The 14,786-nt window shown below is 46.1% G+C and overlaps 1 protein-coding gene across 2 annotated transcripts in view; it reads right to left on the reverse strand.

Annotated features, from left to right (window-relative positions):
• Positions 1 to 14,786, reverse strand: part of RNF8 (ring finger protein 8) — a 199,303-nt gene that overhangs the window by 58,363 nt on the left and 126,154 nt on the right. For both annotated transcript variants that reach the window (XM_086925911.1, XM_086925912.1), the window contains exon 6: positions 11,550 to 11,657. In XM_086925911.1, coding sequence (XP_086782037.1) covers positions 11,550 to 11,657 — 108 coding nt within the window. The remainder of the gene's footprint in view (positions 1 to 11,549; positions 11,658 to 14,786) is intronic.

Here is a 14,786-nt window from a genome sequence, read left to right on the forward strand (position 1 = left end):
ATTGTGGTCACGTTCTATACACCCCGTTACAATCATGTCCTTAAGGCAGTGCCATAATTTTATGTTAACGAGCAGATAGTCTATGCGACTGGACCTATGACCGTTGATGGTGTTCGGCTATTAGCAGCCCTCAGTCCTTTCCCCATGCATAACCCCTTCAGTTGGATGGCCACCTCGGTCCATTTTTTTATAGGTGGTAACTCAAGGTAGGGGATACCCCATCTGGTATCTTCCTCCTCCGTGAGACTCTGATCTTCTAGCCCTAATCGCTCGAACGTTGTGTTAAAATCCTCAGCTACAAGCGGCAATGTGTTGCTAGGCATGGCTTCTATGAAATCATCTACAACCAAGATTACCTCAGATTTGTGCGCCCCCCCACCCCCAGATGACCTCTTGCATGAACATTATAAATGTCTATACAATTACCGAAGGACAGGCTAAGTCTCACTGCAAGAATATCATTATTTGATATAGCAAGTTGTTGTATTTTTCAACTTAAAGCCTGCCGAACCCAGATTACTAGCCCCCCCCCCCCTAGTGGGCTGTCCTTATCGCAGGGACCTGGAAATTGAGATAGCCTAAACGGAAAACAGGGTCCACCGACCATGTCTCCTGGAAGAGACCAATGTTGTGTTTTTCGATAAAATCAGACCAGTCGAGCGAAACTAGTTTAGATCCCAATCCCGCTACGTTCCAGGAGAACAGTGATGTAAAGCAATTATTGCGAGACGAACCATCAGCATTATCAGATCTGTCGGGTAGATTTTACTGCCAATTTTCGTTACTTGACCCTGGAACTGAGATTAAATTTATTTCTCCCAGCAATTGAATTGGTGATGACTCACAACCCAGAGAATCCACATCTATTCTCTCTACATTTGTTTGGATTCTATTGTGCTGGGGGTCTAATTCCCCTTTCTGTAGGTTAACCTTGTCAGCAATTGAATTCCTTCTCCCAACTGACTTGCCAACATTTGGCACTACTGCCTTTGTCCTCTGCCTATCTTCAAATAATCATCAATCACAATCCTCCAGACCAGACAACACATCGTATCTATTAGACAACCTAATTCCCCCTATATCATTCCAACACGGTCTCCCCCTTCTAATAACATGTTTCTAGGGGCAATGTGTGTTAAAGGATAAAAATAGATTAAAGGTAGGGATTGGTTAAGCGTGGCTGAAGGTGCCGGAACCCATTCCCAGATGTGCTCAGCAGCTCTTTTATCCCTAAAATTAATTATTACACAGTCTCCATCAATAGTCTTTTTCCGTGGTCCGACTCAGTCCACTCGCCTAGCAAACAAGATTTCAGCAGATACCAAGGCAGGAAGTGGCCTGTTATAATTAAGCCAGTGAATACATCTATTCTTAAGCTCCATATACTCCTCCCTTTTGCCCGGAGTCAGAGCTGGAACCCCCGCAAGCACCACCACATATGGAATAGACTCAGGTGGGAGGTCAATACACGGTAGACTGTTTGTTGTTAGAACACAGGGTAGGTTGCTGTTAACTCGCGGTTGTTGAGTTTCGGACCCGTTACCATCTCCTCTCTCCAACCTTCCGCTCAATTGAACGTGATTAATCACTGCAGTATCGCTAGGGTGAGTTGAAGAATTATGTTTTGTAACAGCAGGGGCAGTGATGTCGGCTATGCTGTTCATGGTTGGCAGGGCAGGGTGGTGGTCATCTTTATTGGCTTGCTCAGTCAGTCAATCTCGATTGAGTTTCGGTTGCCCCTTTGGCCCGTTTCCGACCCAATGCCGGAGCCGAAGCAAGCGATAATTCAAGGCATGCGAGTCTGTTTTCAATCAAGTCTAGTCTATCGTAGATAGGGAGACATGTCTTGTGAAAGATATGTTCCAATTTAATCCAAAAGTCTGATCCCAGCTCAGCTGGGGGGACAGTATCAGAGCTCGTTGTCGATGAGTTTACTTGGATGGTAGGCTGGCATATCGCAGGCCTATTTGGGGTTGTTGACATCATGCTTTCGCCTCCATTATTAGGTTTCTGGATTTTTGCTTTTCGTCCTCTCAAGGCGGTGCCCCCGCACTTCCTTTTGGAGATTAGACCTTCCACCGGTTGTGGTGTCCCCACTTTAGAGCTATATGTAGATCGCGTTTTGACGCTTAATGTCGGCGTTCCAGAAAGCTCGTTATGATGGTTAGGTACATTTCGGGTGACCAAAATCACATCTCTACTTGCAAGGGAGGCGGGTAAGCCTCCAGCTGCTTGCAGTAGTTGGTTCCCCTCGAACTCTCGATTGCCCTCTGACCTAATAGAGTCAATATCTTGTTGGGGATTAGGCGACGGTACCTGAGCCAATCTTCCCATGGACGACCGTTTATCAAATGCAGGGTCTATTGATAGTCTCCTTTCGGTCAGCTCTATTTCGTGGGCCAAAACAGAGGATGCTCTCGTGAGGAACTGGTCCAGAGTGCCCACTATAGTCCCACCGGTAATGTATTTCCTGCCCCTCCCAGTCTTGGATGCCGCCATTGCTGGAGAAGAAATAAAGTACCCACTCCTTCAGATGGTTAAGATAAATTATATTTATACAATCTGCATAAAATAGCAAGATGCTGGTCGTGCACTAACCTTTAGATGTGGAGGTTCGAGGGAGGCCCGGCCCCGTCCCGTCCTCGACCGTTCTCGAACGGGCTAGCATGGCGCCCGCCCATGCGCGTTCAGCGTTGCGTTCTGCTGTTTTCCAGCGCCTCCTGGCGCAGGCGGGAGCGTCACGGGTGCGCCGGCGGTCCCCGGGGCTGCTGGGTACTGTGGTTTTGGTTGGCCGTTGCCCTCACAGCTCGGGAGGTGAAAGTGCGGTAACCGGACGTTGCCCTCACGGCTTGCTGATGCCTCCGGTAAGTTTCTGCCTTTTCTCGCTACCCGCACCTCGCTCGACGCTCCGCTGTTTTCTAGCGCCTCCTGGTGCAGGCGGGAGCGTCACGGGTGCGCCAATGGTCCCCGGGGCTGCTGGGTACTGTAGTTTTGGTTGGCCGTTGCCCTCACGGCTCGGGAGGTGAAAGTGCGGTAACCGGTCGTTGCCCTCACGGCTTGCTGATGCCTCCGGTAAGTTTCTGCCTTTTTGTCGCCACCCGCACCTCGCTCGACGCTCCGCTGTTTTCTAGCGCCTCCTGGGTGGGCGTCACGGGTGCTCCGGTGGTCCGGTGCTGGGTAATGTAGTTTTGGTTGGCCGTTGCCCTCGCGATTCGGAAGGTGAAAGTGCGGTAACCGGCCGTTGCCCTCACGGCTTGCTGATGCCTCTGGTAAGTGTCTGCCTTTTCTCGCCACCCCATATAATCATTTTAACAATTAATGATTTGAAACTTGAAAAAAAATCCTTACTCACAGGAGGTTATCAAGTAAGGAGCACAGGAAACCGTAACAAGTAATTTTGCGTTATTTGTGAGAAAGTCATTACTTCCAGGAGGCCTGTTTTGCATGTCAGCAGATATTGCTGGAGTTAAATTATTTAATTTCTATTTAGCAGAAGATTTTCAAACTAGGGTTTTTCCTACCTACCAGTACTATTCTATCTTCAGGGCAGCTGGGCCTGCTACTTCCTCATCTGCTCGCGTCCCACAAGGTCCCGATCTCGGCTGGCATTTCAAGGTACTAGACCTAATGGTGCACTTTACATTTGTGCTGTTATCAAGACCGTCAGCTGGCGAAAATCACTGGCGCGCAGAACTGAAACAAAAGCATGTATAGAGGCCCCATTCATTCACCACGGACGGGGCAAGCAATGCAAAGCGTTCACTTCTTTGCTGGAAAAGTTCTGCTGATGGCATTAGGTACCCTCCTATGCAACGACAAGACCTAAAAATATGGGAGGAGAGTGGGGCGGGGGGAGGGGGGTGAAGGGGGCATTAGTTTAAAGTTCATACCTTAATACAACCTGTCTCAAAGAGACAGCGCAAGCACTGCCTAGGCGAGACCTAATACAGCACAGTCTAGCTTAGGTAATCTTAGACTATTACCCCCCATAATGGCAACATTGGTAATTAATAAAAACCATGATAGACTGGAGAATGGTGCCATGGTGCCTGTAAAACCCTAAGATCAAAGAAGACTTGACTCTCCACCCAGGTGTCCAGAAAAATGTCTGTGTGGGGCAGGCTGCCCAAAGCCAGTCAGTGCCCACATCAGGGTCGGTCGATTTTCAGGGGGCACCTCTGAGTACATGTCTTAATAAATCTCACAATGGCAACAGGGTGGATTTATTACAAGGAGCTGTTTGGTACCATACACCCCTGGGTTCAGTGAAGCCATAATGTTGCTGTGGAACTCTAGTCTAGTTGTCAGGTTCCCAGTCCATGTACTCTCTATGGCTTCCCTGGCACTTACAATATTAGGGAATAGACCCCAATACTGTAAGGGAATATCAGCTCATGCAGATATGCCCACACCTGGTTTATAGTGCACCATGCCTTAGGGAAGGTATGGCGTGCTAGAGGGATGATTGACCTATATCTTAGGCAGTGCTAGCTGGCATGGCACCCAGGCACTGTGCCATGTCGACTTGGTCATTTGTTTTACCTCACAGGGGCATGCCGGCTGCAAGGGTATGCCGGCTGCAGGGGCAGTGGCATGGTCCTGGTGAGCGGGTCACAGGGGACCCTTTTCAGCCTCCAGGTCCTAGGTACCTAGGGTACCACTTGCTAGGGACTTACAGGGGGGCAGAAGCGACATTTGTGGACATGTTTTAGGGAAAGCACACTGGGACCGGGAACCTGGGACAGCAGGGACCCAGTACAGTCAAAGTAGCATCAAAAGCCAGGCAAAAAGTGGAAGGGAGAGTACTGCAACACAACCCATTTTCTCACAGGAGATCTATATGCACTGTTAAATAGAACTGCAGGACCATTTTTAGCCGGTAGTGTGCACACACTGATATGGTCAAAGTACTTCCTCTCTATGGTCCTCCAAACATTCTTGCAGGACAGCATCATTGGCAAAGTTATGGATCATTACCTCTCAACCTGTGACCAACGTCTGAGCGGTGTTTTTGTTTGTTCTTACTGATCTCTTGCAGGTACCCCCTTAAGGGAGCTTCCAACAAACATCAAGACTTTGATCTCTGATCATGTTCCACATGACTTAAAGTATAAAATAGGGGTTGGGACTGAACGAGTGGTGGTGCCCAGTTTTAACTTAAGTCACAAAGTCTTGCAATTTATAAGAAACACAGACGGAAATCCAGCAAGGCTTACTCTGCATCCCAGCCCTACGCAGTCCGAAATATGGCCAAGCAACTCTTTAGAATAGCTAAAGAAATTAAATCAACATTACCATCACAAACCCATACTCCCCCTCCAAAGAATCCCTGTAAAAGCTTATAGATTTCTAAACTTATAAGACTGAAAAGAGAAGAACGTATACCAGAAAGTTATCTAGACTGACATTTGAAGGGGTGCAGGGCAAACTCAAAGTGGTACTATTCCAATTTCCCCCGTAGCCAAGCCCTCGAGTAATCTTGTTCTCAAGCAATTCCAGGCTATTGTCAGGCCAGGTGTCAAAGCAAGCTTCGCCACTGCACATCAATGTATCAAGATGTACTTGTTAAGCACTAAATAAATCCTGTGCACTGAAGCCTCCCTGACAAAAAACAAACATTGGCCAAACCAACCTCTAGATCAGGTATGGGCCCTCACACATGAACTGCATCAGTCACCAGTTTTCAAGTGTATTTGTAAGTATATGCAAGTATGACAAACCTACTTAACCCAAATATTGCAGCATAACCTCAGTTCCTGTACCCAAAATGAGTCCAGCAGGCCCTTGCTATCACATGGTTATAAGTAAATTTTCTTATGCAACAGTTCGTCCAGGTGACATACTTCATGCATGCCCTGGACACATGGGCAGAACAGGATGGCAAACAGTACAATGTGTCATTCATATGGATGAAATCATACAACGGAAGAAACTCTACCCTCAGGAATCAGCAACTGCCTCCTTACTGCTCTTAACATTAGAAATGCTTCTTTTAACCAAGTTCTTGTACATGCCCCTCTAAAGAAGGCTATTCAAAAACCTTAAGGATGACCCAAAACTGTAAATGATCATCGCATCACTGAGCTACCATTTGCACCAACAATCAGAATGAAGTGTGTAGCTAAAGAAATGAATCTATTCACATATGAAACTCTTGTAATAGTTATCAGTCCAGATTTCGTGACAGTCACAGCTTTGAAACAGTTGTGCGCAGAGATAATGCATTTTAAATGCTGGATATAAATGAAGCATACCCGTTAATCTTACTTGATGTAGAGACAGTGTTTGATAGACATGACCATAACATACTGCTGAACACCACCTCCAGAAACGGTTGACGAATACTTTAAATGATGTATATAGATAGCTGGAACAAACATCCAGCAGGTGCCTGTTAAGAGTGCAGTTGACTATGTGAACTGGGAACTCCATCCACTGCTGACTAGTGGATAATGTGGTTAAGCAATTATTCTTATCCACAATATCTAATCTAGCTGCTCTGGCTGAATGGAGGGGAAAATAAAGGTTTACAGAGCTCGCCTCTTCCAGCGGACTTACGCATTTATCTTGAAGACTCAATGGCTAGGAGTAATGCTATATTCAGTGTGCAGGACGGAGATGGTGTAGTAGGCACCATGCACTGCCATGAACATAAATACCACTCTGCCACCAATCCCACTATCATATTAACAACTGATGATGTAGCCTTTAGAGACCTGTGAGAGGAAAAAAAGCACAGGGGTGCCTGGTATCTGCAGGTCACACCAATCATTTCAAGAGCCGAGTGTTAATGAGGATGAACTTTAGTGTTTGCGCATTTTATGTATGTTTTAAGTATGCTTCCATAAAAATAAGGGAAGTTTAAAGAGGAAAATGCCGCTCATGGATTATGCACTGTGCCCAGCATCAAATCTTTATGCGTACTACTAGCCAACATCTAAAACAAGCATTTGCAATGCAATAGGTCTTGCATTAGGAAAGTTTGAGCTATTGATATTGTAAATGACACTTTTTATTTAGGTTTTGTTTTTGAAAATAGCGAAATTAATAGTTATAACTTTTGCAAATGTGACATCTATAGCATTTGTAATGCAATACGTGTTGTATTTACCTGACTTACATGTATTATTAGAAATAACAATGGCTTTTAATTGTTTTTAGTAATGAATACTTAAATAAAAGTTATTGTATTTTATAATGGCAATAGCTTAAATTTTTGTAAATAACTTTTGTGAAGATTATGTTCAGTGTATTTTATTGCGACGAAAATCCAAGAACAGAAGTGAAATATTAACATCTTTTTGTTACATTTGTAATAAAGCTTGAAACATTGAGAGAACATATTTGAACCAGTTGTTGTTGAATGGTTGCACAGATTGATGCTGTGGTGGCGCTGAGTGATGACGAACGAGTGATGCTGTAGCGTTCAGTGATGCTGTGGTAGCTCATAGGGATGTTGTGGTGCTCCTGATTGATGCTGTGGTGGTGCTGAGTGATGCGGTATGCTATGCTATGTTTTGCTATCCATGGGGAAGTGGAATTTGATTTTAGGAAACAATACAGCAAGGTCACAAAGTGCAGAACTGTGATCTTGTTTTAGAGACTTTGAGGCTTCTGTTTTGAGCTCCACAAATTACTTTGGTTTTCATGACCTCAATGTACAGTTGTTTGATGCGGCCTTTTTTAGTCCTATGGTATTTTTGTTAGTAAACGCTTTCTGAAACTGATATTATATATGGTAAAATTGGGCAGTGTGAGGTTTCTGCATGCATATTGGTATATGTATGTATTGAACTGAAATGTAATTAACATTTCAGCGCATTGACGCCTCATCTGGGGGTAGTAAGAGCTATATAAATACAATTACAATTTTGTAAGAATCTATCTCAAATCAGAAAAGCAGAAATAATTAAAAGCACCACAATAGTTTAGGTGCATGTCTTATGGCTCCATTAATAAACGTAATAAACAGTTGGTCATTTAATGTCCAGATAAAGTACAGCTCCACAGGGTATGACATCTCTACCTGCTGGTTTCATAGTGAGATAGTTGTACTATTTGGTAAATACTAGTTGTCTTACCTTTTGTGGGATCTACTTTTAATCGTGGGGTTCTCAAAGCACACATTCTGTTAAGGTGGGCAGGAAGTGACAAGACAACTTAGGGGGTTGTGTGCCTGCTGCTGAGCTCAATGGGTAACATACAAGTCACTGGCTCAGACCCTGGAAAAGACAACATAGCCTTTCATCCTACTGTTGTCCCTAGAATGAGTAGCATTGATATGGGTAATGTTTGCGCCTGGTATTAAGAGGCAAGACCAGTTTCACATCAGCATCTATATGTGCAAGGTGGCAAGTCAAGTGATTTATAAAGCACAAGGCACAAACATGTGCCAACTGTGCACAAAGCTATTAGTAGCGGTGGTGGCAAGTGGGCCTATGCACCAAGTGGCAAGGTGTTTAGATGACGATTCCATTTCCTTGGTGATAGAACCTTACCGTTCTGCAGTTTCTTTTCAAAGCGCTTTGTACAGGGGAACGGAATTATAGGGCATCTATTAAGAAACTCTTTTGCTAAGGGCAAAGTAATTAAGCGGTGCGGGGAGGTGTATGCTGCAGGATTACTCATTTAACATCTAGATTCAGCAATTTGTACCTGAAAGATGGCCTGCCTCTATGCAACAACGGGCTAGCCAATCCGCAGCAACATGCATGGTAGCGGTTTTAGTAACTTTGGATCCTTTTGAGCTAGAAATGATTTTTTGTAATCTCAAGTGAAAGTAATACAGAGAATAATTATGTGGCAAGAGCAACAAATCCATACTCAAGAGGAAACCACTGTGGCCGCAGAATTGCATCTTTCCAGTGGCCCTGCCCGGAGCATACCTATCACAGGCACACCTGCTCGGCCATCCCCACAACTAGGTTCAAAAGTTGGTGACTAATGATTAAAAACCTAAGAGAGCCGTGGACGCCATGGGTGCAGAGGCGAGGGCGGCGTCAGTTTGAGCCTGTGGAGCCGGTCGCGGAGGGAGCCTTGCAGAAGCAGTAGTGAGCCGGGAGCTGTGTGTAACCATAGGGCGAGTCACCGTGGGTGCTGTCCCCGTGTGGGGAAGGAGAAGTGCGCCAGGCTCCTGCGGTTTAGCTGATGAGCGGTAATTGAAACAAACGACGGCTGCAGAGGCCCGTGGCGACCATAAACAGGGCTGCAGAGGGTCACGACAGGCGCAGGGCTGCAGAGGGCCACGGCGACCAGGCACAGGGCAACGGCGCAGCATTGGACGTGTGCGCGGCCTACCCAAAGGAACCACAGGGGCTGGGATAGTCACTCCAGAAGACACGTATTGAGGGCAATGCTCTGCCATCAATTGCCGTGTGTCTACATCGGTTTATAAGCCTACCTATGCCCACGTTTGTTTCCTAACTGATAGGGACGGCTGAAGGGGCTGGTAGCACTGGACAGAGTCAGTCACATACAGGCAGACCAGCTGCTGCGCACACCCATAACGGGATGTGGCACCTGCTACAACATATCATTCACACCAGACATAAAGCTTAGCCCATAGGGCAGAGAAACTACATGGACCTGGGATACGGCGTTGGCCTTACCAGCAAAACAATGGAGGTGGTCAGCTAGATGCAGAGTGGAGTGAAGAGCAATGTGCCCTGGTACACACTGCCCCGGGTGCTGTAGGTGCTGCTGTGGAGGTTTCCAGCTGCTGGCACCGGTGTAGGGTGTCACTGTGGCCAGTGCTGCGGAGCCGACTGCAACGGAGGAGTGGCACACAACCCCTGCGCGCACTACCGGAGGTGGGCGGGGGACAGGGCCGTGGCCGTGTGTGTCCGCCTGGACTCATGGCGGGCTGCGCTGGTGGGGAGGCAAGGACGCTGGGGGTTTCTGCTGACAATGGGCTGTGACATGCTGGCAGCCCTGCCCCTTGCAGCACTGAATGGGTGAGCTGCAGCGGTCGGATCAGAGAAGGGCCCCTGCTGCCATAGGCCGAACAACTTTACAAACAAGGTGCCTGGCCACAACTGCCCTAGTCACTTTCTGATAGAGATGCGGTCATGAAAATGATAGTGCTGCCCAAGTTTTTATACATGAATAATAATGAATTCCCCTCGCACTAACGCATGCCTTCTTTAAAACCATCAGATCCTATATGATCACCTGATCAAGCAAGCTGAATAGAATTAGCTGGAGCACACTCACCCGTCCATATGAGCAGGGTGGGTTCGTGCCCAAGACCTGCACCTCTATTACATATGCACGAAGGCACAGTTTGTCCACTACTGGTATTACCTCCCCAAAATACACACTGTATCTGGCTATAGAAAGAGATGATCCCCCACCCCATATCTCGCAGTACCATTCTTCCACATGCACGCATAGGATGTCACACAGGCAGAAATCAAATATTCTATACATAAATCTCTCACCACAGCGGCCTGGCGTGCACTTAGTTTTCGGGCAAACAAGTCCCCTCTGTACGCACCAGCATTGCATTGCTTCACCGCCCGGCCTTCTCAGTTACACAGGACCCCAACGCACCGTCCATACTTGAGGAAGCAGGTTTGAGAAACATGGAAGATATCTACCCGGAAAGGCGCTTCATAGTACTAGAGGATATATTGCAAACACAGCGTCAGACCCCACTGCTAATTTTTATGTATCATTGACTCTGCAGCCATGAAGGCGCTCCAGCCACAATTCCCAGATGAACCACCAACATTGATGGCATTGCAGACACTACTTACATGCAACACATTAAACAAGCTCAGTATCCGGGCTGTGAGGAGACCTGGAAGGGTGGGGGCTGCCTGCGCATGTGCGTCATTTCTAACTTTCATTCTGAAGAGCCCCGGTTAGAAATGCCGCGCATGTGCGGGCAGCCCCCGCCCTCCCAGGTCCGGCAGCTGAAGTCCCGGCTCCCAGGAGGGGGCCCGGGTGAAGAACATCGGAAAGCACTGCGGGGTTCCCATGCCTAAGGGGAGAGCCCCGCATCGTGCTGGCAAAAGGAGCTAGAGTGCTCTGCGAGGCCCCCATGAGAAGCCCCGCGTGTGCCAGATGATGAAGAGATGACACCAGCGCAGCGACAAGAGCCCGGTGGGGTTGGGGGTGCGTGTGTGTGCGCGCGTCTGTTTGTGTTTGTTTGTGTGTGTGTGTGTGTGCGCGCGTGTGTGTGTGCGTGTGTGTGTCTGTGTGTATGAGTTATACACTTCCTGGCAATGTAGGACAGGAGATGTGCACGGCGTGTGAGTGAACATGCGCTCTCACATGGGGGAAATCTCCTGCACGTGCACATCCCCTGTCTCACATTCCCAGAAGTGGGCAACAAAAGATGACGCAGCTGCGCTGCTACTCCAGCTCGACCTAAAAATGACTGCAATCACTGTTTTGACTACATTCAGACAACTACTATTCAAGGCTGCATTCCAATTAGAAGATACATCCAGGTCCCTGTCCAGAGATGCATCTAAATATTTCTGCACGCTGTTGCCTTGATCTGAAGAGCAAGCAAACACACTGGGGCATTTGTTAAATATTACCTCGATGAAATGTTCTGAACATATGATGCACTGCAGCTCGTTGTCCAGCACGTTATTCATCTGATTTAGGACTTCTTCTTTCTGGGCTTGCACCTTCTCCTTCTCCTCCTGCAGCACGGTAACAAGAGTTGAAGGATAAGATATCACTCCATGCCTCACAAAGTAATCTGTGCAAAGACTGTTTATATTCCAATTTATTTTCAATGTCTCTGCGCTAGTGACACTTTTTGGAGCAGCAGAACAAAATATTTACCATGAGAACACTTGCAGGACTCAGGCCTTTAGTATGGGTAAGAACATGCAGCAGATTGTAAAACTGACTCTTGAGCATAGTGTGGGCAGAGAGAGACACCTTTAAGTCTCTGATCATGAAATTAAGCGCATTTGTTGGTTTTTCTTTGACTCCGATATGACTTACCTCACAATCATTTCACAGCTCCAACATTGTGTATTTGGATTGTGTAGTGGCACTCCACATGGATACAGTGGCTCTTCCAGGAAAGTTTTGAAAGTTTTAAATTACCAATGCTGCTCCTGGACATATCTAACAAGACTGCTCTATCATGGCAATTGGTGTTTTAAAGCTTCCTCACAAAGAATCTTCATATTTATAATGTGGTTCAAGTTGCCCATCTTTTACCATGCATAGACATAAGAACTATACTTATAATTGCAAACTTCCTGGGGTTTAAGTAGATAAAATGTATATCTAGAACTATTTAGGGTGCAAGACATGTTACAAACAATGTTTATTTTACAGAATGACTCATACACCTGCTTGGTATACAATTTCAATTGATAGCTATCTGGGAAGATGGAGCGGACATACAAGTTGCCTAAAAAAAGGTGTAATCACCAATTGTCCCACCTAGATCTTCTATTGTCAAGTGGGACAGCAAGAGCACTACCAGCAGCCAGCACCAGTTCTCCCATTTACTTACTGCAGATCCAGTTCCTAACCTCGTTGACTTATTCACAAGTAGGAAACTGTTTAGGTGAGGCCAGTGCTTCCATTTCTGGATATGTGCTTCTGTGTTCAGCAACAAGTGGTAGGGGTGCTTGAAATGCCACTTGTGGTAGATCAGGTAGTGTACCAATCCTAAGCATGGAGATGCTCCCTCCTTAATTGCTCATCTGGGAGGCGTTTGTTTGATGTCGTTGGATGCACCTCAATGCTTTAGAGTTGTACTTTACATGATATACTATAAGCATCATTTCATACACCCCAAACTACCTGCCGCATTCTCTTGTAGACGTGCAAGAACCCAGAAGCATGTGTTCCGCATTGCAAGACTTGAGAAACTCAAAAACACTATGGACTGTGACACCACTTCCATAAAGCATGGAAGTGGTGGAGCTGGAATTCTGGCAGTGTGCTCCCTCCTTCAATAGTATATATTTTGTGTCTGCATCAATAAAGGAATGTTTTCTGAAAATGGTTAACAACTTTGTGCAACTGCCTTCCACCTATTCAACAAGAAAGCATTTCCAGGAACCTCTACTGTTGCATCCATGACCATGTTAAGAGCGCACTGGGTCGATACTTGTTGATAACAGATTTGTATACAGTGCACTACCTTTCTTCTAAAACACACTGTCTGTCTTTAGATAAGCAGTGCACATGCACCTTGCTCACCACTGCAGGCTGTTTAAAGACAAAAAGACTTTCAATTGTTTGACATGTAAGGTGTAAAACCGCAGTTATAAATCATGTGTGAACACAAAACACTAATTCCAGTGAAACTGTGGAAATGTTTCGTTCGTAGCTAATGAGTGTAGTGAGTGATGTAATTGGTACTATGAACACAGTCTAGAAGACACTTAAGTTTTCATATATGCAGACGGTCAAGTGGTGGACTCATAAAAATGACTAGCACTGTACCGAAATCCCAAGTTCTTCATAATGTCTAGTGGTTTCTCTAGCACACTCTGAAAAACCTTTGATCACCGTTCTAAAACAGTGGCCCACTGAACTTAACCGCTAGTAAGTGGTTAGACCTGTGAAATATACTATGACCGACGCTTATGTGTAGCTCTATCTGTTAAAGACAGATGAAAGCAAATTACTATTAGGCCCTCTGGTGAAAGTAGACATTTGTAGATTATACACCTGACTTCCTGCTTACTCTGAGGGCAAAATGGGAGGCAGACCAGGTCCTTGTTGAGGATGAGTGGATGGATGCTAAGATGGCGCCTAGGCTGTTGGCGATCTCTGAGATTTCACCTTATCCAATTGAAATACGGCCTAGATTGCCCCTGGTGTGCTTACTTGCCTGGCACTTTTTCCATACTCTCTGGGAATGCCCTGTTACCCAGAGTTACTGGCATGCTGTCAACAGGGTCCTGAGCTGGCTGACACTTAGAACTGGATCCCAAAAATAATATGGCCAAGTATTGTGGACAACTTGGGGGTTCCTCGCAGCACTAGTGGCCATGGGCTACTTGATGGCAATGAGAGAGGCAGGATCCCCATGCCCCTTCCATCACTGAATGGACTAGAGGAATGAATCACTGAGTCACACTCGAACAACTGGTATATATTGCCCATAGGATACATAAGAAATATATTAAAATATGGTCTCACTGGATTCAAGCCAATGAAGCCTCAGGATAAGCAAAGACCACTGACTGGTGGTATTGTATTGCAATAATGTCTCATTAATGTTGTTTGTAAGGTACCTTGGGAGGAATAAGTATCACACAACAAGAAGCTACCCTTGACTCGGTGTCTGATTCTTATTGAAGGATGAGGCACACTATGCCGGTAACTTGAGTGGTGTTGGGCATCTCAAAAAAAATGTATGAACTGTCTTCACACACCACCAGGTGCTTCATCATCAGCAGTCCTCGCTCTTTAAAAACCATGGTTGATAAAGAGCAGGCCTACACCTGGAGACAGGGAGGCACTTCTATAACTAAGTGGGGGCCTGTGCTAGGAAAGTGAGTGCGTGACGTTAAAAATCGATGCAAATTACTGCATGGAAATGTATTTGCGCAGAATATGCTTGATATTAAAACTAATAGTGGGGACTAGGGCGGGTAGTATCCCCTCCCCATCTGTGTTGCCAACATGTTTCTGCTGTAACGGCCAGTAGGGTCCATGGCATTCATCAGGGTGCGAAAGGAAAAGGGGCTCCTGCCTTGTCTCTAGAGACTAAGACGTATCCACTGTTGTAGGCTGGCTTTGGTCCAGCTCTACCATGAAATTTCAAGCAACCTGTAAAGAAAATATATCAC

Source organism: Lissotriton vulgaris, chromosome 6 (assembly GCF_964263255.1).
Source record: "Lissotriton vulgaris chromosome 6, aLisVul1.2, whole genome shotgun sequence".
In the NCBI taxonomy this organism is placed as follows: Eukaryota; Metazoa; Chordata; class Amphibia; order Caudata; family Salamandridae; genus Lissotriton; species Lissotriton vulgaris.